At 37.9% G+C, this 25,316-nt stretch overlaps 1 protein-coding gene across 13 annotated transcripts in view; it reads right to left on the bottom strand.

The window, feature by feature from the left end:
• PIEZO2 (piezo type mechanosensitive ion channel component 2) overlaps window positions 1–25,316 on the bottom strand; it is a 284,271-nt gene that overhangs the window by 106,853 nt on the left and 152,102 nt on the right. For all 13 annotated transcript variants that reach the window (XM_077784376.2, XM_085571904.1, XM_085571903.1 and 10 more), the window contains exons 5-7: window positions 23,403–23,565; window positions 10,014–10,224; window positions 7,211–7,424 (exon numbers count right to left, since the gene is read on the bottom strand). In XM_077784376.2, coding sequence (XP_077640502.2) covers window positions 7,211–7,424; window positions 10,014–10,224; window positions 23,403–23,565 — 588 coding nt within the window. The remainder of the gene's footprint in view (window positions 1–7,210; window positions 7,425–10,013; window positions 10,225–23,402; window positions 23,566–25,316) is intronic.

Raw genomic sequence — 25,316 nt, 5'->3', positions numbered from 1 at the left:
TATGATTCCCATTTGGCTTTAAACATAAAAAGAAAATAAAATAGCAGGATATGGAAAAGAAGATAATGGAATAATGAACAATAATGCCCAGGAAATGTTTGGAAATTGCCCAGTTTCAAAACGAAAGCAGTATAACAGCTGATTTTAAATTGGTTATAAATTGAACATGATTGTCTCAGCTTTTATCAGCAAGTTCCAAACTTCAGCTAAATGAGCATAAACAAGAGATTAGGCACTTCCACTCTGTGACTGTTTAGAGAAACTGGTGTAGACTGCCCCTTCATGGATGAGAACTAACTCCCCAGTGTGTGCTCAACTGAGGTTACTAAGTCTGCCTTTTTTACCCCCAACAAATGTGGGATGATTCCTTTGTCAGTGTTGATACTCTGAGATGGAAACACAATTCTTCATCACAATTTCTGGTGATGCCAGAGTATAAAGACAATTGTTCTTGAGCAGACCTCAAGAAAACAAGTTTGTAAATTACACAAGTTTGCTAATTACAATCCATATTTCCTAATACCACAGAATAATAGGAATACAAATCTAGTAGGAGGAGAGGGCTTTTGTCTCTTTTCTGTCCTTGTTTTCAGGCACTTGAACAATGATCATAGAATGCAGATATGGGTTTTTTTTTTCCAGAAAATATGAAGAGAAAATTAAGGGATTGCTTCTTTGTAGTCACGCTTTGCAAGTCCACCCAGGACAGGCTGTGATGGGCAGGGAGTCTACTCAAGTGCCACTGCTGGGATCGGACACTTGCAAGCCCATGGTGTGTATGGAGGAGTGGAGTGATCTGTCTCACCCATGAGCAGAGCTTCTGCTAGCAGGGAGGTGTGCTGGTCACACAAGAGTCAAAGCTCCCTGAGAGTGTGCAAAAGTGGGATGGCTACATGATCAGACCAATTGCACGCCCATTTCAGTTGAATCAGAATCAGCAGACAAGTTTATCACAGAATATCACCAGCTTTAAGATCTTTGTCACTTGCCTCTGTCCCTCTCACCTCAGTAGTTCAGTGCATCCAAGGAAGAGGAGCCTCTGTGCAACACACAGCTGTCAGCATGCAGGAGACATGGAAGAAGAGGCAGTTCACCAACATTATGTCACATGACAATGGCTGATTTTTATGTTTGCAGCTTACACTCAATTTTCAGATGCAGTGTGGTCATTGTTGGGAGTGTTAAGGCTCCCCTCTCCCCATTAATGGGAACCTGATGTGACCAGGGTCATCCCCTGCCAGGGATCTCACCAGTGGCAGGCTCACCACTGTAGCAGAACACAACTGGGAAACCAGTCTGTCCCATATGCAGAAAACCATTGTTTTTAAAAGGTCTTACACGTCTCAGTTTGCACCCCTTTCAAGCCCAGTGGAAGACAGGTGTAAATCACCTGGGGTGCAATGTCAGTAGCATAAATTGTGCTTGCTTATTCCAAGGCTAGATTTGGCACTTGATGAGGGTGGGGTGGTTATGGTGAATGCTGACAACTATGCCATGGGGATGGGAAGGACTGCTCTCCAGGCAAATTGCTACTTACTATTTCCTCTCTTGCTTTCTCCTCGTCTAGCCTTGCATGATAAAGGGAGCCGAAATAAGGCCATCTCATAGTTTAGAAAGAGATAATAATAACAGCAAGGACGATTATTGTCTTTTGTCAACAGGAGAGTGAACTTGCATTTCTAAGCTGTTAACAGAATCATTCACTTCCTTTCCAAAAGATTTTTTAAACAAATATAAAGAAGCTGAAGTTCTGAGAAAGCCTATAGGCTAAAACATTCTAAGTAGAATTAAACATCCTAAAATGTAGTACACTATAGAGCTAGTATGAAACTCAGCTGCAAATTTCTGTAAGAATAAGGTCAAATACCTAACATCTCTTCCTCTGAGAGAAATTGTGGCTCTCTAATCAAATCTGGTCATGGTAACCAACATGGTGGCTGGCCTGGTATGCTTTGGAGCATGCCCTGCAACTGCAAAGTGTGCCTTTGCTGGTAGAGGATGATGGAAACAGACAAGTGGAGCGCAGTGTCTTTACATGGCAAGTATCCAAGGGTCTGGCCTCTGTCCTGGCAGTGGTGCTGCAGTACCATGGTGAGAAGTGCCTAAAAATACCAGGCAGAAGGCATGAAAGCTACTGCAGCCAAAGGGCAGCTCAGTATAGGATATATAAATGAGCTTTAAATACTCCATCTTTTCAAACACTGGCTTGTGACCAAGTCAAAAGGCAACCCCAAAAACCTCAGAGTTTCCTACAAGGTTAAGAAAATTCTGCCTCTCAGAGGTGAGTCGCCTTTAAGACAAGTGCCAAAGACGGTCTGCAGCAAGGACTAGCAGTGGCTGCAGTGCAGGTGGAACCTGCTGCCCACCTCTTGGCTCCAGTGAAGATACAAAAGCAGCAGCAGAGCAGGAGATCAGTGCCTTGCCCTGCAGAGGTAATCAATCAGCTACATCTCACTATTTTGGCAATATCTGCTCTCCTAATGGGATTTTATTTGCAAGTTTAGTGTCTAACTTAGGAAAAAATATTATAGCTGGATCTGATCTGACCCTGATCTGACAACTCCAAGAACATTTTTGAGACAGTGCTTAAGCATTTATAACCCTGGTTGAACAGAGTATTTGGACTACAAAATCTAAATCTGTGTCAAAGCTTCCAGGGAAGTCCAGACGAAGGATTTTGGACTGGACTCTTCTCAGATTAATCTGAAAACAAATGGAATATCCTAAATCTACCATCTGTATCAGATATCTTTTATCCAAAAGTAAAAGAGCAATTTAAGTAGGCTTATTATTAGTCACTGTAAAACCTATTTAAAAAGTCCTGCTCAAATAGATTTATAGACAAATTTCAGATTATAATTTTCTCTTGAACAAAATTCTTAGACTAGACTTCCCAACTTACATTGCAGCAAAGCAATCAGTTGTGTAATTCCAAATTCACTTAAGAAGGTGTGAAAGAAGGTATCACTGTGAAGTGGATAACACTACCCAGACTCTTAGGGTTGCCTCATTTTGTAAGGGACCTGCTTTCTATAGATAAAGCCAGTTGTATCTAAACTATTTGGAACATTTCTTCCCTGAAAACTACAAGCAAGACAGACCTAAACTATAGGAAAGCACATAGCTTTTAATTTACATTGGATTGCTGGATCCTTAAATTAATATGCTTATAAACACAGTTTTGGACAGGAATAATTCTACTGACTCAGGACAAACCTCATACCACTGCAGTGATCCTATTTCTTCATGTTGGCAAGGCCTTATCTTTTCCCCAGTTACATTCTTTTGCCAAAATAAACAATATCAGGAAGAAAGGAGGCAGCAATCTGAAAAATTATGAACATATTACTGTGTATTTTTTCAGGCTGTGACACTGTGTACCTAATTTCTAAAGTCATTTTAGCTCATTGACTAACTTGGGTGAAAATAATTTTATGATAGAAACATGATACTTTCTGAATTTTGCTTCGAATGGATACTTCTTGCTATTTTTTCCCATCTTTGCAATATTTGCATATTGCAATATTTGAGATACTACATCAATTTGCAATATTGATTTGCTGGAAGTGTGCCTACCCCTGATATACCAGCTACATTCAGACTTTTCGGTGCACTGTACACGTTTCAGTCTGCAGATCCCAGCACTCACTCCGTGGCATTTCAGCGTGTTTGTGTTTATGCCACTTCTACCTGCACATCACAGATGCAATCAGCCACAGCAGCAGATTTGAAACTTTGTAGGACATCAATACCTCCATGTTCAGTAATATCACTCTAGCAAGTATTTAGGACTATGTTATCACGGTATCCTATTTTTGGGGGGCAAGTACTTTGCACAATCCTATGAGGTTTCAGGGCAAAACATGTAAATTCACCAGACATCAGGTTATCCCTCCCAAGAAAACTGCTTTCCTCTGGTGACATTATTCAGTCACTTCTTACAATCACAAATACTGAATTTTGAGTTGAAGAGTTCTTGAAAGGAAGGAACAGCTCAAGGATGATGCAAATCTTAGCTGAATAATACTGTTAACTTGAGAATTTTCTGGTTTGTTTGGGTGTAGTTTAACTTTATTTAGTCTGAAATCAATCGATAATCTGACAAGCTGAATGCATTACTATTGAGAAAAAAACCCACATATTTATTGATCAGAGAAACCACTTGTACATTTCTTGTAAGCTTGAGAACTCAAATCCAGAAAGGAGCTTTTTAAAACACCAGACTTACATTCTGCTGAGAAAAAAAATGTCCACCAGCAGGCCAAAGGGAGCAGTTTTCACATCTGCCCTTGAAATTCAGGAGAGCTTATTCTGGTGATTGGGCTCTCAAATTTTACAGAGAAATAAAAGTTGTTCTTTCATATAGAATCACAGAATAATTTAGGTTGGAAAAGACCTCTAAGATCATTGAGTCCAACCATTAAACAAACACTGCCAAATCTATCACTAAACCATGTCCCTGACTGCCCATGTTTACAGATCTTCTAAGCATCTCCAGGGATGGTGACTCAACCTCTTTCCTGAGCAGACTCTCCCTATGGCACACAATTCTTCCAGTGCAGGAAGTTCTCCTAATATCCAATCTAAACCTCCCCTGGTGCTACTTGAGGTCATTTCCTCTTTTCCTGATGCTTTTCACTCAGGAGAAGAGACCAACCCCTGCCTCACTACAACTTGCTTTTAGAGACCAACAAAGTCACCTCTGAGCCTTCTCCAGGATTCTCCCTGTGTCTTCTCCAGAACAGTTCCAGTTCCCCCAGATATTCCTCATAAGACTCTTTCACCAGTTTTGTTGCCCTTCTCTGGGCATTCTTCTGCACCTCAATGTCCTTCTTGTAGCAAGAATTTGGGGAATCAAATTCTTTTCTTGGCATATAATTTGCCTATAGAAGTCGTGTACTAGTATTAATGGGAGCTCTGCATATTTAGCACATCTTAAAACCAAGATTGTACATAAAATAGCAAGGTATTGATTTTCTTCGAGGATGCAAAATGCTAAAATATTTTTTTCTGCAGCATTCCAACACATATCTCTTTTTTCCTCCTCTAGCCACTTTTTAAATATCAGCCTGACTCAATAATTAAAAATCCTCAGTGGCCTTTTCTCATACTAAGCTTTTCACTTCCAAGCTCTAATAACATTTGTCTTGAGGTTCTTCAAAGACATCTCCCTGAAAGCAGATCAAAGTCGATCCACAATAGAAAGAGCTGCAAATAAAGAAACTAGGAATACTGCTCCTGCTGCTGCCATTGTGTGTACATTGTGTATAGGTTGTTGTGTATATTCAAACACAATTTCCCACATAATTTGGAACATCAGTCCCTCACATGGTTTCAGATGTTGAGTACTCTGCCTTTTACACATGAAATCATGTGTGAAAGGCAGAATACTCAACAGTGCCAGTTCAAGAGAAAGTCTACAGGAAGATAACATCATTTTTTTTGTTTACAAACATGTCAGTACATACTCTGAAGTCCAATGCTGGGACTTTTTTTTAACCCAAACTCTGAAGGTGCTTTTCTTTTCTACACCAAGGCAGAGGAAACTTTCTAGTAGCTTGATTTTTTTTAATTTCAAAAATTAATGACTAACTTAAAGTGCCATATTTGTACTGAACAAAATTTCATCATAAAACAAAGAATGACATTATTTACAATAAAAGAAATTATTACACGTAATTACAAAAGAAATTACTACATTATCGATGTCTTGATAATTGTACTATATTATCAAAGTCTTGATAATTGTCTCAAGACAATTATATTAAGACAAAATTAATTTAAATAAATAAAAAATACATTAATTAAAAATTAATATAAAAAATACTAAAGACAAAAAAGGGAGCTCACAAATTATGCATATGAAGAAAGTCTCACATATTGTAGCTAATTTGTATAAAGCATATATTTCTTCTCCTTGAGAAAATGTTAATGCTGTCTGTTGGTAAAAACTGAGGATAACCTCAAAGCCAAATAGCTGAGAATTTTGAAGCCATTCTCTTTTTATTTTCTTAATACACGGAGGAAGTAATATAAAAGTTTTAGGGAAGTTGAGAGCATTTCAGCTTCTTGGCATTAGAAATCATCCATTCTCCTACCTTGACCTCTAGGTGGCACAAAAGAACCTAAACTAAGCAGGTTTTTCTGATTTTTCAGGTAATGTTATGCCCTTCAATCAGACTCCACAAGTCACCAATTACAACATCACAAAACACACATCTATTAAATAAAATGTCAAAATAAGTACTAAAGTAACAGCTACTGTAGCTAGACAGCTCAATTTTACTGCTTTAAATAGTGCATTGAGAGATAAATAATTGATTCTCCACAGTACCTCTAATTTCCTTTCACCTTCAGCTTATAATAGTTAAAAGGAAAAATAGGTTTGCTAGAAATTAAATTAATGTTCACATTTAGTTTAATGTCAGGATTACTACAGAATTCAAAATACATACCATAAAAACAAATTTGTCATCATACTCCAGCAGAAAAAAAATAGTAATGAGAAAAATACATCCATTACTTTATCTTATTTTAGATTACAATGTGTAGAAAATTAAAGGGTCAGTGAAATCACCACCAGTCAATATTTACTGCACAGGGAACTAGAAATGCTGCTATTTTACTTAAGGTAAGTAGGTGTTGGTAGGAATATCATCATGTTCTATGTGATTCTATGTGACCAGAGAGAATTTTTATATTATCAACCTAATATGCACAGTACATGAAGGACCCCAACAGCCCTCAGCCTCTGCACACAAGAATGGCACCACAAAAGCATTTTGCTCCAATTAAGACCCTATGACAACAGAGAATTTCTTAGACAACAGAGAATTTATTTTCTTCTACAAAAAAACAAACGTGCATTTGTACACTTCCCCTTGTATCAATGTTGCCATCTATTTCCTTTATTTCCTGCATTAGCCCAATCATTCACACTCACATCTGAGGAACACTGAGCAAAAAACCCAAAAGTAACCTTCCCCTCGCAGCTTGGTCCAATTCTCTGCCTGCAATTACCCAGTCTGGACTTTCAACACTCTATCATTCAAAAACATTTCATCTGAAAAGATTTGACTCTTCCACGACTGACTAGGCAGATATGTGTAAAATTTGTTAAAGCATTCTGTGGAAGATCATTTGCATCCACATGTGATAACAGAGCATTGCATCATGTGCCCGCAATAAATAGAAAAGGAATTTCTCTCACCTGGCATAGAAATCTTTTGGTGGAACAACCTCTTGAAAGAACTGTAGCTGGTACAGATAAAGTCCAATCAAGTGTCCCGCACTGAATATAGCCATTAATACACATAGACAGCTGAATATCAGCGGATCAAATGCTTGGCAACAGGACCACCATGTGCACAGGCCCAAAAACACAAAGAAATACACAGCTGAGGTCAAAGATGGCACCATCATACCTGTAAAAACAAAACCATGGAGCGTCGGAGAAGTGTGGAAAATACTGGCATTTGTTAAAACTTTAATTTGACAAGATCCAATTAATTTGATCCAATTAGTTCTTTGCTAATTATTACAATTAGCTCTAAAGACTGCTATTAACTTTGAGACTAGAAGAGAAGAATTTTTTTTTTTTTGTTTTAATTGTTCAATTCACTGATGCCATATCTCAGCACTTAGAACACAATCACTTTCCAGACTTTCCTCTGAGGTGGAATTTTTCTCTATGTAAAGATGTTTCATAAAGCATGGAGAAAAACAAAAGGTGGCTGCAAGGGCAGCTAATACTGACTGAGACCACCAGTGCATGACTTTTGAGTATAAGGTGCTAAAGTGGCATGATGGATGAACAGTGAAAAGCCTTCTCATACAGATATTAAAATACCTTGACATATTAAAAAAAACCAGACTCTGATTCATATATCCAAACACAGATATTTACATAAATTCTACAGAATAATCAGTAAATTTTTGAGTTCTTAAAAATTGCTAACTCCTAGAAATGTGTAATTTACATATGACAAAGACTCTGCTGTCATACACATGTATTGTTTTTACTTTTGTGCAGGTAGCTGAGTATGAAATATACTTGAGTATTTCTCAAGTCAGCTGAGCTGACTTGAGAAAATATCCAACTGGTGAAGGGGACTCTGTGCTCTTCTGGAAGCCTGCAAAAATAAGATAGGAAGCAGAAAAGAATTCATGTCTAAGTGGCAACCATGAGAAAATTATGTAAGAGCTTGCAGCCAGCACAGCAGCCCAGTGGATTCTCTGAAGCGACAGTGCCAGAGCTAGCAGGGGCCCCTGCCTAAATTTACTTTTAAGCTTTTTAAATAGTAGATGTCTAGGAGTCGCCTTCCTCAGGACAGACCTGCAGGCTCCTGGTGGCCCATAGCTCCAGTGTGCCTGCTGGCCCTGCCCCTCACCAGGCGCTGGCTTGACGTGTCTTTAGGGAGCAGCACTCCCAGGGTTGGTCTTGAGCTGAGCTGAGTCCAGGCACTGTAAGGACTCATATCCAGTCATGTGCCTGAGCTTCTCATCACATCTTTCTTTAAGCTTTCATTTATAGTTCTGTAAAACTTCACCCAACAATTTCTGCTTCAAAGTTGTGACTATTTCTTTTCTTCTTACAAAGAGACATTTTGTCTTTATTTCCAACACTTTTGGAGAATGAGAATACATGATATCCTAAAATAAGTTATTTATTATTGCCAGTTACTCTGACTGTGAAAATACAAAATTTATTTCTGGTCTAGAATTTATTTCTATTCTATACTAGATGAGAGACCTTAAAAAATGGAAAAACTTTGTATCTTTGTCAGTTCTTTTGGGCTGCAGTCAAGTCACCCTTCATCTTCTTTTGGCGTGGTAAGTAAGGAAGTATTTAACTTATAAAGCTCAAGGTCTCTCTCTGGAGTGGAGGCTTCTCAGACCTCAAGCATTTTTGTAACTCTACTCTGAACACCTCCCACTTCTTGGCTTGTGTTAGAGCTCCACAGGCAAGACATCCATTGCCATTCAGAAGAAACTGCCCCCTGCCACTGCTGCACAATCCTTCTGCTTCCCCTTGAACATGGAAGATGTTCACCTATGCAGAGAGGCTTTTTGGTTTTGTTAATTTGGGTTTTTAAATGACATCTCCCTTCCCTGGAGTCAGGGGCTATGGTAGCCCACATTTTTTTTCTCCTTTTAGATTTATTACTTTCTATTTGGCTACATGTAAGGCTGTTTAGCAATCTTGCCTTAATGAGGGAACCTGCCTTACTATAATGGTCACACCTCCAATTCTCATCATTCAACAAACTTTTTTGTACTGTTGTTTGATACTTCATATACTGACAACTTTAATATTAAGTTGCAATGTTTATAAGTATCACTCCATTCAAACATGAGTTGGAAGATAAATGCCAATCTACAATTCCATGATCTAATTTTTAATTAAGTAGTTACAACCTAGAGTAATTTTGTACCCTTCTGTTCTGGCTGTAGCTGATTATGTGGTATTAAATCAAATGTCCTATAGAAAAGTAGGCTATATAACATCAAAGCAACTACTCTTACCAACTAATTAAAAAAAAACCAAAACAACTGGAAGTCTGCTTATCACTCCTTTTACACACTACATGGTCAAACAACATTTTTTTAAAGGCTATGTGAATACAGTTTTTTACACTTAGAAGTGATGAAACCAAATCTATGACTTCATTTTAATATAAATGAATATTTATATGTGTGTGTGTATAGATACACATACGCACACTCAATATATATAATCATTTACAATATGCTCCCTATTCACCATTTGGTTATAAGAGCAATTGTAAAAATCCTAAACAGAATGACATTGCCACACAGAATTAAGCACAAAAGAATTAAGCAACTCAGCATATTCCAACACTTGCCAAAGAGTTAATTTAATAAAATCAGCAGCAATTTCTTTTCCCTTAAAAATTTCCATTGTTATTCCCGCAGGTGCCAAAGTGCTGAAAACTCATTTGTTAAATGCAGAATCTAATGGGCTCCTGAGGAAATTTTTCAAATACACCAACCTGCTGAACCAAGTAAAATTGTAACAACAACTTTTCCAGTGGTGATTATCATATTGCCAATAAACTCCCTCAGTTTGGATGCTAGAAAGGCAATTCTACGCAGCAGTTTTAATTTCATGGTCTCCTCAAATTCTGCTTCTCCACAGTCGTCGTCATCCAGATCTTCTTCATACATCAAAGGATCATCTGGCTCTAATTTTTCTCTTACAGCCTAAAGGAGAAGGAAGGAAAGAAAAATAGAATGCAAAAACACAGAGAGAGAGACAAAGGAATTTGAAATTAAAACCCACACATTATTTAACAATGAAGTCTTCTTACAATCTTTGACTATGCCAAGTAGTGAGACCTAAGAAAGAGGTACTAATGCTAGAGATGTATACATTAATGGCTCCCACCTCAGAATTGTGTCAAAAGAAAAAGTTGTTAAAGGTGGTCTCTGGGAAAGGCTGGTTGTTCATTTACACATGATATTTGGTTTGATTGGTTCAGCATTCTTAGAAAGATAAACATCTTGCTATCTAATATCTTTTGAGGCAAACTCCTCTTTGCCTCAAAGGTTTCAGTTACAAGCTCCAAAAATGGCAATCCCTGGGTTGTTATTGCTCAATGGTTCTCACTTTCCAAACCCATTTTTCATCAACTCTTTTTCAATATGCAAAACCGAGAACAGAGCAAGTAGGCATGATCTGGAACAGGGCAACAAGGGCTGAAACGAATGGACAGATAACTCATTGGTGACTAAAGGGTAGCTTGGGAGAGAAAAAATAGACTAAGCAGAGGCTTGGGAGAGAATGAGAAATGCGGAGATCAACTGATGTGAGCAAGAGAGACGTAGTGAAATCTTGAGTGATCTACAAAAATTTAGCAGGAGTAATGAGACCCGTGACTTAGAACTACGCAATGGAAAAAAGAAAAGAAGGAAACATGGAAAGGCCCATCATACTTGAGTAGTTAGGATTTGGCAGTGGTCTTCACAATCAAGTCTCCATCGTATCTTGGAGACCAGAAGACATATACAACCATTGATTGATGCAGACTAAATCATCAACCCACGGTGAGAATCTGCAGGATTAGCAAGAGGCCCACACAAAGATACAATTTATGGAAAAATTAGGCATTCATGGAAATGTAGGGGCATATTAAAAAAAAAAAAAAAAGTAAGAGTTTTTAGCCAGGTTCTGATTTGGTGTAATATAGAATAGCTTTTTTGGCAGTAATTTAGACTTGTATTAGGTAACACTAGCTCTGGCCAAACCATATCTCTGTGTGTGAAATTAAAAAAGAGAGATTAAAAAAGAGAGATTATTAGTATTTTTTATCAGAATAGCAGTTTTATATGTATAGGTGACCTTTGGCAGAAAAAATATCACACTGACAGATCAGATTGCAGTAGGAATAGATGAACTCTCAACATACTTAACCAAATTCTTCTGTACCATTACATTATGTGAATTCCCAAAAGAACAAAATTCCCTGTAGATGCCTTCATTTCACCTCTAAGTTTGTTGTAGCTTTCTCCTCTTCAGATCATTAACATTGTTGTGAATTCCCAGGAAAACAAACAAGCAAACAAACCTGCTTGTTCTAAAAAAATCTCTATTTTACAGACAACAAAATATGTAATAAATACAGAGGGCTGATCTGGGAAATCTACATTTCTTTTGGACTTATCCAGCTATTTCACTACCAATAGATATTTTACATGGGGTATAGTAGAATTTTAATTGCTTTCTTATTGTCACCATTCACCCATACAGCTCTCAAAATATAAATTATTAGCTCTTTATGCAAAATAATAGGGAGATGGCAGCCCAAACATCCAGCCATCACATTTCAAGACATGCATCACAAAGAGGCATTCTGTCTGTTCATCCCTGCTGCTCATATCTGAGCTCCTATCCCAAGGATAGGAAACATTACATATTCATAAAGAATGCTGAGAGTAGGCACAGCAATACTTTCTGCCCTAACTTCTGCCAGAGCTGTTTCAGTGAGAAAGTTAACAAAGGGCAAACATAATGATCCTTTTTGCTTGTGTTACAAATACTAGATTAACATGTTCTTCATCTAGCCCTTTTGAGTCCAATCCTGCTTTTCCTGGTCTGGTTCTAGTGCTCTGTGCCTTGAGCTTAACATAACTAGTGAACAGTGAAACTTCAATAACATTCATATTCCAAAGAAGGGGAATGAGACTGGTGGACATTTAAAGATTTTGAAATTGCACACTTCCTAAACATAGATTTGTGTGAAGGAGACCCTTGTTTCTTTAGCTTGCTGAAGACAATACACATTAAAATATACACTCTAAAAGTATATAGGAATAAAAATAAATAAATTATTTAATGGAAGGCCATCAGTATTCATCTGTCTTTGAATACTATGTTAGACATGAAGACAGGATTCATATATTTATTACAGTTTAAAATTGCTGATTGCTATGAATATACATAGGCAGGAACAGGAAATAAAAGTCTGAAGAGTCACAAAAGACAATATTAAAATATTCTCCAAAAAAGAAGAAAATGTTTTTGTGGGGAAAATGAAAGTAATAAAAATATTTTTAGGTATAAATTGGAGGAAAACACACAATACCTTCAAATAATAAAATAAAAAGGAGGACACGGAAGTAAGGAAACCACACAAAACATCCCAGTGAAAGATATACTTTTCTGTCTCTCATCCCTACCTGCTTTCCTAACCTCAGGTGCCAAATGCCCAAATTCACACTTTAAAATCTTCTCATAATAAATCTTTGGATTTTATGTCAAAACTAGGATCATAATTTTTTTTTAATTTTAAGGCTATTTAATCTTGCTTCATTGATCTAAAGAACATTTAGGCTACATTTTGCCTTGAGAGTTAAGCATTAATAATCTAGTCCTGACATGTATGACACAGCACACCCAGGGAGAAGCACTAGGGAAGAGGATATTTCAATGGACCAAGATATAACTGAAGCTTAGAAGGAGACCATGGTCTGAAGTTTCCATGAACTGAGGCTTATACACTTTAAGCACAGCTAAAAGCTTCAATGTCCATGAGTTACCAAAGAAGTTAACGTTCCTTAGTTTTTAGCTTTTATTTAGACATGAAAATATGAATTCCAAGTTCAGCAAGAAAATTAAGATGTCACAAACATTCACAGGAAATGCAGAATAACCTACTTCTGGTGTTACTGAGGTCATCAGATGTTGGAAAGAAAACTTCAGCGGTCTGAACCTCAGGAAATACCAAACTGATTTCCCAAGCTTTCCCTCTAAAACTACAAAAGTCTGTTAGAGTTGGTGTTCTTCAATGCTCTCCTCAGTTTAATACAAGCTGGCAAATGGGATCATCAATAAAAAACACCACATGGAGTCCCAGAAGCTTTTTCAGAACAGATACGTGTTGGTTTGCAGCTTTTCAGGACAGCCAGAATTATCAATGATATGGCTGTGCAAGAATTGCCTGGTTTCATGACAGAGTTGATGGTTATGTCTGCAAAGACTATTGGAGTTAAACAGCTCTAGGTTTGATTTTGCTGTCTTTTTTTTACAAAACAAACATATCTGTTTTTAATTCAGTATCCAGGATGAAAGGCCGTGTTCCATTGCTGAAGTAGATGGAAGGCCATGTTCCCGTGTGTGTTGAAAAGACAAACTTTGGACTCCCTGCTCTCATATTCACCACCCTCCAACTGGATCATCTGGGCTGGCTTTCCATTTTCTCACATTGAGCACTTAAATTGCAGAAGGCAAGCAAACAGTGAACAGTTTTCACATCCAATATGGTGATAATGTGCTTGTTGTTTTAACACTTTCTGATGATTAAAAAGCCATACAAGTATGCGCTCATCACAGAACACCATTACTTCAGTCAGATTGCTTTGAAAAGCTCTTTTTTACTATGTGGATTAGTCTAAAGGTACAAACCCATGTTACATAGGCTACAGTTAGAAAAATAATTTTACTTCCATAATAAATTACCTATTATGCAATTACAGGATCCCTGTGGATGCTGATTAAATCAAATAAACTTCTCCATTCAAGGAGTATAGAGCATTTGTGAAGCCATAAACATGTGTTTCCATGACCCTTGCTCTGCAGAGCAGGGCCCCAGGACTTTTTATAAACAAACTAAATGCAGTTTAGGTTTTTTAGCAATCATGTGGAAGTCCCTGGAGTATTTATTGTACAACACTTTTTTAAACTGCCAAATTGAGATGGAGAACAGGCAAGGAAACAGTACAGCTCCTGTGGCAGCTATGGCAGCTGCTATTGTGGCCAGGGCCAGAATGTCCATTAGCTACTTTGGGAGCTGCTTTTTCAACATCCAACTTTTAAATGTTTCATCTGGTACAGTATAAACACTACTACACAGAGATATCCTCTAGCCTCAGAGATGTATTTACTAACAGGAAGTCTTAACTCTAACCTAAACCCCATTTTTGCTTCAGAGCTCTCCTTGCTTTGTACCTACTTTTAATAGTACTGTGTCTGTAAACACAGATTTTCTCATTTACTGATTTTTCAATTCTAGAGGGGACACAAATTAAACCCTTCAAAAATTCAAATACTGGCAGCAAGAAAATTTAATTAGCCAGAATTATTACACCTAAGGGGATGCAAGTCTCATAACTCCCACCCTGCTGAATACATTGTATTAATTATTGGGACCTCACAAGCATGCACTGCTAAGCTCACAAGAGTAAGGTCCTGTGGGGGTTCAGGTGCTTCTTCTTTGTACTTGGCTCATAAATGTTGTTCAAATAGCCTCTTTTCAGTATTTTGACACTCCCAGCCAGTACCAGGAAATAGAGAAGAGTGGGAATGTTACACTTTTCTGGCTGTAGTGTTCCAGACCTCAACACAGACTTCTAGCCCCTGCTGCTGATAGCCACACCAGATTCTCTCAAGGGGGCTGGATTGTCTTCATGCTGCCCCATATTTGTGTGCCCTGGGACTCCTAGTCAAACCATCCTGGTGACCCTGCCACTGTAAAAGTGTGATTCTCTCAAGATATCACCACCTAGAACTACTGCTTTACCTCTAATCAGAGATTTTTATTCCATACCTGTGATAGAGTAGCAAAGATATGATTTGTTACAAATCTAAGCCTGTTAAAACCACAAGGCCCAGGTTTCTGGACTTTCCATTAAAAAAAAAAAAAAAACCTGCAATGAGCAGCCTGGTTTAGGAGTTATCTGAGAAAAGCTATTTGATTCGATTTTACCAGCAGAACAATAGAAATTGGCACTCTTTCTACTCTCACATTTAGTTCAATTGCCTCCATAGTCACTTAGGTACTGCATTCAACCTATCATAACATGACTGAATTCCTACTATGAAGTTTGCTCTAAAAACTCTCTTTCCCCCTTAAAAAAGATCTTCAACCTTTATCTTCAAATATAAGATAGTTGCAGCAGTAGGAAGAATTAATTACTTACTTCCTTTTAGATGCAACACATATGTAAGGGAATATAGAAAAAAATAATCAAAATAACACAATACTCCTTAGATAGACCCAGCTGTGAGCAAAAAAGCTGGCAAAGAAACTGAACTGCTCCTTCTTTTACCATCAAAGGAACTGCAAGCCCTTAATGTGATATAAATGACTGTATTTTCAACTTATGGTCAATATTAAACCATGTTAACACAATCATTTATTGAATTTTCTATTTTGCAAGAAAGTGTAAAACTACACTGTTCTGAAAGCATCAGCATGTGAGAAGTGGATATCCTTGCTTTTCCTGCCACAGAATAGATTCAAACATTTCCACATAAATGATTCCAACACATCCCTGAACTTGATTCCTACAGAGATGGGGCTGCTTAACAAGAGTATCTTCTTTAAGGTCATTTTGTGTGAGGTACATGGAATCTACAAAAAGACAGAGGGGAGCAGCAGGCTACCCAAACAAAGGGGTATCCCAAACCTTGCAGGCTGCAAGCTGGGTTAGAAAAAGGAATCTTTGTGCCTTCAGGGGAAGGCCCTGCTAAATGAGCTGAACTAATCAAGTGTGGGACTGCAGTGAACATTTTGGAAGCTGTGGCATTAATGAGATAGATGCATCTTGGAATTTAAGTAGTTTATTTTAATAATTTATATTACTCAGCAGAATCACTGGAAAGAAAATCATAAATTAACTTTAAGTCATATAGATCTCACTGAAAAATTTTATCACTGGTACATCTTAAATGTGCTAAAGCTTGGGTTAAAGGCCTACACAGAAAGATAGATGTAGATCAGAAATAACTTTCAGTGTGTTTGCAGTAATAAGTACCATACATACACCTCCACAGTAAAATCTCCTGTGGGAAAGAATAACTCATTGCAAAAAAAAAAAGGGATCAGCTATTTACTGGAAGCACATAAGGACAGAAGCATTTAGCGAGTCAATGGAAATTGAAAAGACATTAATAAAGACAAGTACTGCTCTGAATCAGGATAACAGGAAGGCAACTCATTAAATCCTGTATACAATAGGTATTGTACTGAGAGAACCAGAGATTATTTCACTTCCCAAAGTACCCAAAGCACCTGAGCAAACACTGATTTCAGCACACGACTCACTGGGCCAATATTGAAATACAGTTTCACATCTTGACTGCAGAAGGTTGTCAAGCACAGAAGTCAGATGCAAAAGAGAGGGAAACTCACAGGCAAAGTTTAGTGGTTTGGTCTGAGACAATTAAACACTTCTTTTTTAGTGAAAAGGAAATAGGAAGAGTTGGATTACGACTACAAGGCATGATGCAGTTAACTGAGCTAGAGCAGGTATGCACAGCACCTATATGGAGTAATTCCTGGCCCAATAAATATATCTGCTGTACCAATAGGCACCTTGCTAAGAAGGAAAGTAAATGCTCAACTGTGGTGCTGTGGTTATTTGCAAACCAAAGTGACTTGGATACTTCTCTAGTACCACCCTGAAGAACCTCAGACTACTGGGATGAATAGGAGAATGTGATGTCTAATCTTCAACAGGATCTAAAGTCACTTGTCTTCTGTCTTGCAGAACAACCTTAAAGAAAGATATAATTTTTTTGTCCCAATCTATCAGAGAAATTAATTCTAGAGAAGGAAACATTATATTGAAGCAAAAAAGCAGAAGAGCTAGAAAGGTTATAAGGTAGCTGTGAGTATATGTGAAATATAAATCAGATGTTTTCCAACCACCAGAAAAGCAAAATTACAGAACAGGGTCATTTCTGAAACAATGGGATGAAGGAAAACTGCCCTGTTTTCAAGATGATGCTTTCTACCTTCCAGAGGGAATTGTGGGATACAGCTGTCAGCAGTAACAGCAGACTGATTTCTGTGAGCAAAGAGATTTCTTCTACTGTGTTATTCCTCACTTAGGCTGTCCAAAGGCAGTAGTATTCCAGGATTTTAATCTCTTGGTTAATAACTCTGTATCTCAAAAATTGGAAAGGAGAACTATTAGTAACCCCAGTGAAGAGCTGCCACAGGAAGAATTGCATCCTGTCATGTTTCTGCCCAGAAGAGGACAGGTGCACACTGAAGTTTCCTGGCCAGCAGGCTGACAGCCTTTGGTAACCTCATGTGGCCGCAGTCTGCTGTAGTATAATCACATATTTGTGTTAAGACTTATCCAAAGACATGTGCATCAAACCAAGGAGCTAATGTAACTTGTAAACTTTTGACCCTTGTTAAGATGAGATGCATTAGAATTGTTACCGAGGGAGGCAGCTTTGTAAGGTCTGGCAAACTTCACCACTACAAACATCACAAGCAAAGAGATAAGGGATCCTCATCTACTCTTAAAACTGCAGAAAAAAAAGTTTAAAATCCTGTTTATACCATGTTCAAAGTACACAAAGACCAAGTAGGTTTGACCAGTTCTCCAGAGGTCAGAATCAGAGAAATATTTCTAACCAATTAGAAAAAGTAAGCTAGTGCTATGCTTAATATGGGCAACAAGAAGAAAAAAGATTAAAAATAATAGAGGCATCATCAGGAAGTTTAAAGAAGCCAAATCATTCCAACCCTCTCTAAGAAGTTATTTTTCCATAATATTTTCCACAATAGCAACAATTTTCTATCTCAGAAGAGAAGCAAATATTGAAAGAGGAGCTGCACATGGGAAGAAGATGTTTAGAGAAATCAGGGCCAAAGCATCCCATGTCAATGACGACTAGTCAAGTCAGGTGAAGGTTTGATACTGGTAAAATCTAATTAAATTAAGACATACAAACCACTAAATCATCTAAGGAGAAAAATACCCATCACAGGCTTCAAGAAAAATGGGATAGTCCTGAAGACAGGGTCATGGGCACCACTGTAAACTGCTTAATGCAGGTTACATCTGAAGGCAATAAAAATGCAACTACAAAGACTGGGACATCAGACCTTTCTCAGAGCTGTTCACTTGTGCAGGACATTCAGGTAGGTGATATGCTGGTAGAATTTCTCAACCCTAAAATCTTTGAACCTGATAATCAATGTCATAATATTATAATTTAAATCAATGGTAAGACCTTCCCTGAAATGCTGAGGAACTTATAATCTCTGTATCTCAAAAGAATATTGTAGAACTATAGTTTGTCCAGAAAAAAAAATAATTAAAATTACAAAAGAAATTTAAAAAAAAACCCAGAGATTGCTTAGCCTATAAAGGTCAAATATAGAAGATAATAAATACATTTGATTTTCCTTACACCATCTCACTCTAATTGATTACATGTAATACAAGGGACCTTCCATAAAATTAAATAGTGTTAAACTCAAAATAAAATCAAAGAGCACTTACTAAATCGTGAAAGTCCTTGCTTCATGATACCACTAAAGTCCAGAAATGAATGAGGTTTTAAAAGAGTTGGGGTAATTATATGTTTAACAAGATTATTCAGAGTAGCTATAATAATAAACAACCTTTTTTGGAAGGGATTTGAAACCACATGCTTTAGGATTAAAGTCATTCTCACACTAGAAGAGATCAGGATAAACTGTTACATTGCAGAAGGGTATTTTCTTATTTGCTGTTATCCTTATCCAGCAGGTACCAGCTACTTTCAGGATAAGGATACTGGTCTAAAAGTGTAATTCCTATTCTAGAAAGTCCTTGGACAAGGCATGGAATGTGGGCAGTTCTCAGAGCCTGTCTGTTCTGTCCTGTATGGAATGTACTACAGTTACGTATGGGGACCAGGAGCAAGTGAGAGCTCTCAATGCACTACATGCTCCATGTATGCAGAAGACAAATAGCCTGTCACTGTTTAGACAGACAAAGCTGGGGAACCAATTTTTATGCTTCTGTGTGCCCAGGGACACAGGAGCCAAGAGACAGATGAAGTAATAGACTTGAGGACACATACCAAGTTTGTGGCCAAAGTGAGAACCATGATGGTCCTCTTGATTCCAGTCCAGTATCTTGACTCCAGGCCAAGCTCTCCTCATATTCTTCTCAAACTTTAGTTTATTAAAAAAAAAAAATCCTCAATTTCTTTTTTTTCCCTTTTTTTTTTCTCTTTTGAGATCCCAAACAAATGTCTGACTGCTGTAGAAAAGAGAATGGGTGGAAGCTTTGGGATCAAGCTTACCCCAGATTGAGACAAGTAAGGACCTAATGGTCCTCTTTGCTTTCTAGGACAACATGCATGAGAAATGAGCTTCAATGGGCAAGGCAGCAAGTGCAGGCTTTTTTTTTCAAGTAAGATCAACACCTCTTCTAAAGTTTAATTGTGCAATTGCAGAAGGGTTTTCCTTCCTGCCATTGTCACTTAAAACATTAAGCAATTCATCCACAGTCTCAAGAAAAGGTTACTTGCTTTCTAATACCTATCAGACAGTATATACTGTATTTGCATTTTGGCATATAAACCACCATCTGCTCCAAATCAAAAATGTTGTACTTTCAGCTGCAGCTGGGAGTTGACTGTTGTTTCTTATTTTCTTCCACCTTTCACACCTTGTGACTGGCATTGTGCTTTTCGGCATTTGCAACCCAGGCCTGTCTCCAGCTGAATTCACCTGCTTTAAATTTTCTGGGCTCTAATAAAAAGGGCCTGCAGACACGTTTGCTCCAAGTGTGCAACCATTTAGGGGTGGTAATGAGTTGGACTGCAGCCTGGTATCTGGCAGACCTTCCTACTCCATGACTCACTGTTAATTAAAACCACACTCTTTGCTTATTCCTGGGATAGCATTACTTACAAATAATTGAGAGTCTCACTGCCTCAGAGCCTCCTCCCCAGTTCTGTTCTGTAGAATAAACTTTTCTGATGGAGATCTGTTTCCCTTAAAGTTAGATGCAGTGTAATGGAGAAAGACATCCATTTTTCAACAAATCCTTGTTGTTCTTAATTTGGATTCTGATACTTCTTCTTGTTTTGAATTGCATCTCAATCCACAAGCAATCTGATCCATCATGGCTGGTTTCTTGAGGCTACTGCCATGCCAAAATACAGCACACACACTTCTGCTCAACTGGAGGCATTTTTACAACATGTCCATATATCAACAGAAATGTGATGGGCTCACACAGTCCTTTGAAAAGGTTAATTATAGCAGTATCAAACCAATTATTTAACAGAAATGCTGGAGGGAGCAAATAGATCAAATAGATTAACCTTTATTTTTTTTTTTTAATTAATCCTACTTTGAAAGTATTTTACTCTCCTACAAAGCAAAGAGGTCTGGGAATCATTTACTGTAAATAATTTAATACAAAAAGATAAATCTTCAAGACACTGATTTGGCTTGGAAGTACTCGATTTACAGAACCATCTGTGACTAGGCTTCTATCAGCCTCAAAAGTTACCTGTCTAAAGGCTCTGCTAAGGCTGTTTAAATCAGCTGATGCAATCTTAAAATCTCCTACCACAGATTTCTGAGGGCTGGTGGCAGGAACTCTCAGCAGCCACTCTTCACCTCCAGAATAACCTACAGGACTGGGTTGACAAACCCAGGACTATTTCCCTTGGAGGTACAATCCCAATCTCAGCATTTTTTCTAAAGTGTCTTTTTGTCAGACAGTTGTTGCTGCAACTCAGTTTTGTATTTTCTAATTCAATGGAGTTACAGCATCAGTAACGAGCTGCACCAACATAGAACTACAGGGATCAGTCAGCTTATGCAGAATTCAAAAAACTGGTCAGTTACTAAGTTGTCCCTTTTCCAGTGTACTCTACCAAGAAAGACTTGAAAATTATGTGAAACCCACAGAGTTTGGACTCATTTTTGACCATGTCAACATTCTCCCAAATTCAGACACTCAGTAGCCTGATCTGCATATGCATTAGGTTCCTTTCAGTCAGTCCTGCCAAATACATATTCCTTGCACATTCAGCTGCTTCTGCCTCCTCCTCCTAACTAGCAGAAATTATTAAAGGAAGTTATGTGCAGACACCTAGGAAGAGAAAACTGAAGTTTGGAAAAACATGTTGATCTTCCATTCTCCATTTCAATCAATCTTTATAAAGCTAGCAGATTACTCTGATACAGACTCATCGTTTTGGCTGTGAAGAGCAGAATTCCTTAAAGTATTTGGGATCCCCTTACATAACAGAAAATATTATCCCTTTTTTATAAAATGCCTCTGATAGAGTTTTGGGTGTCACTAAATCTAAACACAGCTGCTATGCTCACTAAATATTCTGCAATACATGGAGTTTACAGAACATAAATAATATTCATTGGGTTTTTTGATGTGGAGGGAAAAAAGATATTTACACATATTTCTATTTGCACAGTATTCATATTTCTTTGCAGTCAGAGTTTTCTTCTCTCCCTCCTTCTTCCCTTATGGCGTACTCTTGCCTTGGCATTGAGGTAGCCAGTCCAGGACCAGCCCGATATAAAGCTACACTCTGTGCTATGCAATTAGTGTTTGCTAGTTCAGGTTTTTCCTTGCACTGGAGGGAAATGATTATTGAACCCTGCCTGGAAGCCAGCACCCATCCTCCCCAGGACACCGAGCTCCCTTTGACGCAGACCCCAGGCTCAGGTTCACCTCTGAACCGAAGAAAAAGTGAATATCTAAACATCATCATCTCGTTTCAGAGGAACGAAACTATGCCCATCTTTCTTCTGAGTTTCTACCACCAGATTACTCCTGCTTTGTGCTTGTGAATACTTTCTCTTCAGAAGATCAAGAGCACCAAAGAAGTCTGTTGGAGCTCACTTTGGTGAAATAAAACTCGTTTAAGAGGAAAACTGAACACAAACCATGCTAATAAGCCACACTTCTTTCCTTTTCTGGGTATAACCCAAGGTTCTAGCCTGCTGCAAAATCCATTTTGCACAGCTTCAGCGATAAAGCAGATTTAAAGCTGATAAAACCATGTTCCAGGAGACACAAAGCTTTGCATATGCACATCAAACCAAACCCTACATATCCTCCAATGTGCAGTTAAAAAGCTGCAACCTTCAGGCAATCCTCAGCTGCCAGAAGAGCCCATAAGAATTCCAACTGCAACTGAGTATAAAGCACAGTCCTGATATTGATCACTCATGTGCTAGAAATTTGACCAGCTTCTGGCACTGCCACAATCCAGACAACATGGCAACATGCAGAGAGGCCTCTTTTTACTCTATATAGTGGCACCAAAATTGGCAACTGATCCCCCCTAAATATTTCACTCACTTCAAAGTTCAATTTTTATTTGAAATGAGCAAGTTGAAATTGTCTCTCCTAAAAATGGTGTTTTGAGAGTAAAGAAAGAACATTCCACCTATCTGTAAAAGAAGACAGAAAATCTAGACAGTCTGATAAAAAAATGTTAAGATTAGCAGTACAAATTTCTCTGCACCCTGGCCCAAATTCCCACTGTGCCTTTTTATATTACAAAATTGTTTTTCTCTTTCTGTGGATTTTTTTGCATTCAGTATCTCTGCTACTCTTCTCCCCACTAGTAAAAGATAGAGGAAACACATCAACACTTCCAGCTAAGCAATTCCCCTAAATCATTCTCAATCACACTCAGTATGACCAAAGTTTTAGACAACTCCTTCCATGAACTTAACACACAGTCTTTCTTCCATTCTTTAAGAGTAATTTCTGATAATCACTCAGCTGCTGCTGTCATACTTGGGTAAGAAATTTGGAAATAGGAACACTATCCAAGAAACTGAGTACTGTATGTAGCAGAACAACCTTGTCAGATTCAGCCAGAAGCTCTGGTGAAGAACAACTTATGATGGACTGTCATGATTGTTTCTTAACTCAACATTATTTGAAAAATCCTATAGCATATCTACCACTTTTCATATTCTGCTTTGTTTTCTCAATGTAATAACTTTATATTTTTCCACTTTAAAACAAATTACTTCATTTCCTGAAAGAAAGGTTACTACTTAACATAGCCAGCACTCAGCACACAGCATTTCAGAACACAGGAATGTCAAAGATCACTAAAAGCCATACAGATAAAAATGTGTATTTGATACCATCTCCTCATTTTCAAACTGCGTGTTGCACTGTGCTGCATCCTCACTCACTGGCTTCTGAAACACGTTGCGGCAGACGAGCCATATTGTCAGACTAGCAATGAACATCCCAATATCTGGAACAAATAGTCTGATCACGTTCCCAGCATCTGCTCCTTTCACACTGTGTGGGATGAAAAAAAAACAACAAAAAACAAAGAAACATTTGTTACTTTTAATGGCATTTTCAACTGAAACAAAAAGTAAGCTCAATGAAAGGAAAGAACCCCAAACCGTCAGTACTAAGAAATCTTCGCAATATGGGAAATATAAAGATGATTGAGGAACTCTAGACAGACATATTTTTGCTCTCCAGACATACAGAAAAAGTGATTATTGTTGGGAGTTTGCACACTCATATTTTAGTGATGCTTAGCATTTTGATTAACCCAGTCCTGAATCAAATTTTTGAGAGCAATACAGGAATAATCTCCAAATTTAACAGGAAAGATTTCAATTGAGTACCTAGAAAATCCATCTGTATGAAGCACAATCCTTTTACCAGCATTCTTTGCAGAGACAACAACATCCAGGTCCACCATGGATGAGGATGTCCACCCTTAAATTAGCCCTAATCCTTCCTCCTGGCACACAGAAGATTATCCAGAAAGTCTTTAATATTTAACATGTTTTGTTATGCTTACTGTTAATACATTCTATTCAACAGACTACCTGAATACATTTTGGGGTATTTAAGTACAAATATTTAAATGCTAATTAATGTGTTCAATCCCCGCCAAGGAAGCCTTTCTTCTGCTCTGAAAGGTCTGTAAGGCATGATGATTTTTATGTAGGAAAAAAATTGCGCTGTTTCATTGTGCAGATTTAAATGCTTATACTGGGAAATACAACTTTCTGGATTTGGATGTGGTGTCTAAATTTGGTTCACTGCAAAAAAGGAGAGCCTGGATTTAAGTTTAGTGGCACAACAAACTTTTTATTAAGCTGCTGAATGCACATATTAAACTCTCAACTATTAATGAGAGGATATAATCATAATTAATTGAAAGTGCAAAGTTAAGGCATTTTAAATATTTTATTTTTTTATAGGAATTTATGTCTGTAATCTGTTCTGAGGACAGTTGAAGCATCTGTATAGTTCCTTGGGCATAGGTGAGTGCGCTAGGTCTTCCTGGCCTGAATTGGTAGAAAACTTAACAGGTTGCTTTATAGATGCAAAGAAAGATGTCACCTCTGACCTTTCTTCATCTCAGCTTTGAAGCCTAAAAGAAACTTCGTGAAGGAGTTACCCGCAACTGCTGTGATTAAATGCAGGCCTGAAGTATCAAGAAATTCTCTAATGTGATTACAATACAACTACTGTTGAGAACCCTGTGGGTCTGCTCATATGCCCACAATCAAATCCAACATTTCCATCACTGCTGATCTGCTGACCCAGCTTTTCCACTGATGTGTATCTTGCAAAATAACATATGCTCAAAGTGGGAATAAGGTAAGTGATCAGAAAGCTGGCTTTAATGTTTGTTTCAACTGCTTAACCCTGAATGGTCATTCACTGTATGGCAGCTAAGAAGCTTGAAAAAAAATTCACTAATGGCTTTCAGTCATCCTGAAACAAGAGAAAGAAAATAAGTAATTGAAAGGCTTGGAAAAGAGTTAGATGGCAACGTCTTTGCTGGACTGCTTGCTTGTTTCTTGTGCCACTGGTACCAGCATAGCATGCTGTAGAGTCAAGTGGCCTATGAGAGCATGGCCACTCTGGTTAACATTACAGAAAATCCAGGCTTGACACAAGCCCCACTCTTTTTGCAGTACGGTGGCTCTTAATGTTACTGAAGATTAGCCCTGGCTGCACTTTGGCTGAAAGAGGCAAAAAGTACATGTTTAATGAATCTTTTTCCCCAAAACAGTGTA

Source organism: Lonchura striata, chromosome 2 (assembly GCF_050655825.1).
Source record: "Lonchura striata isolate lonStrDom1 chromosome 2, ASM5065582v1, whole genome shotgun sequence".
NCBI classification, from domain to species: domain Eukaryota; kingdom Metazoa; phylum Chordata; class Aves; order Passeriformes; family Estrildidae; genus Lonchura; species Lonchura striata.
The sequence above is the reverse complement of the archived record's forward strand: the minus strand, read 5'-3'. Positions and strand labels throughout refer to the sequence as shown.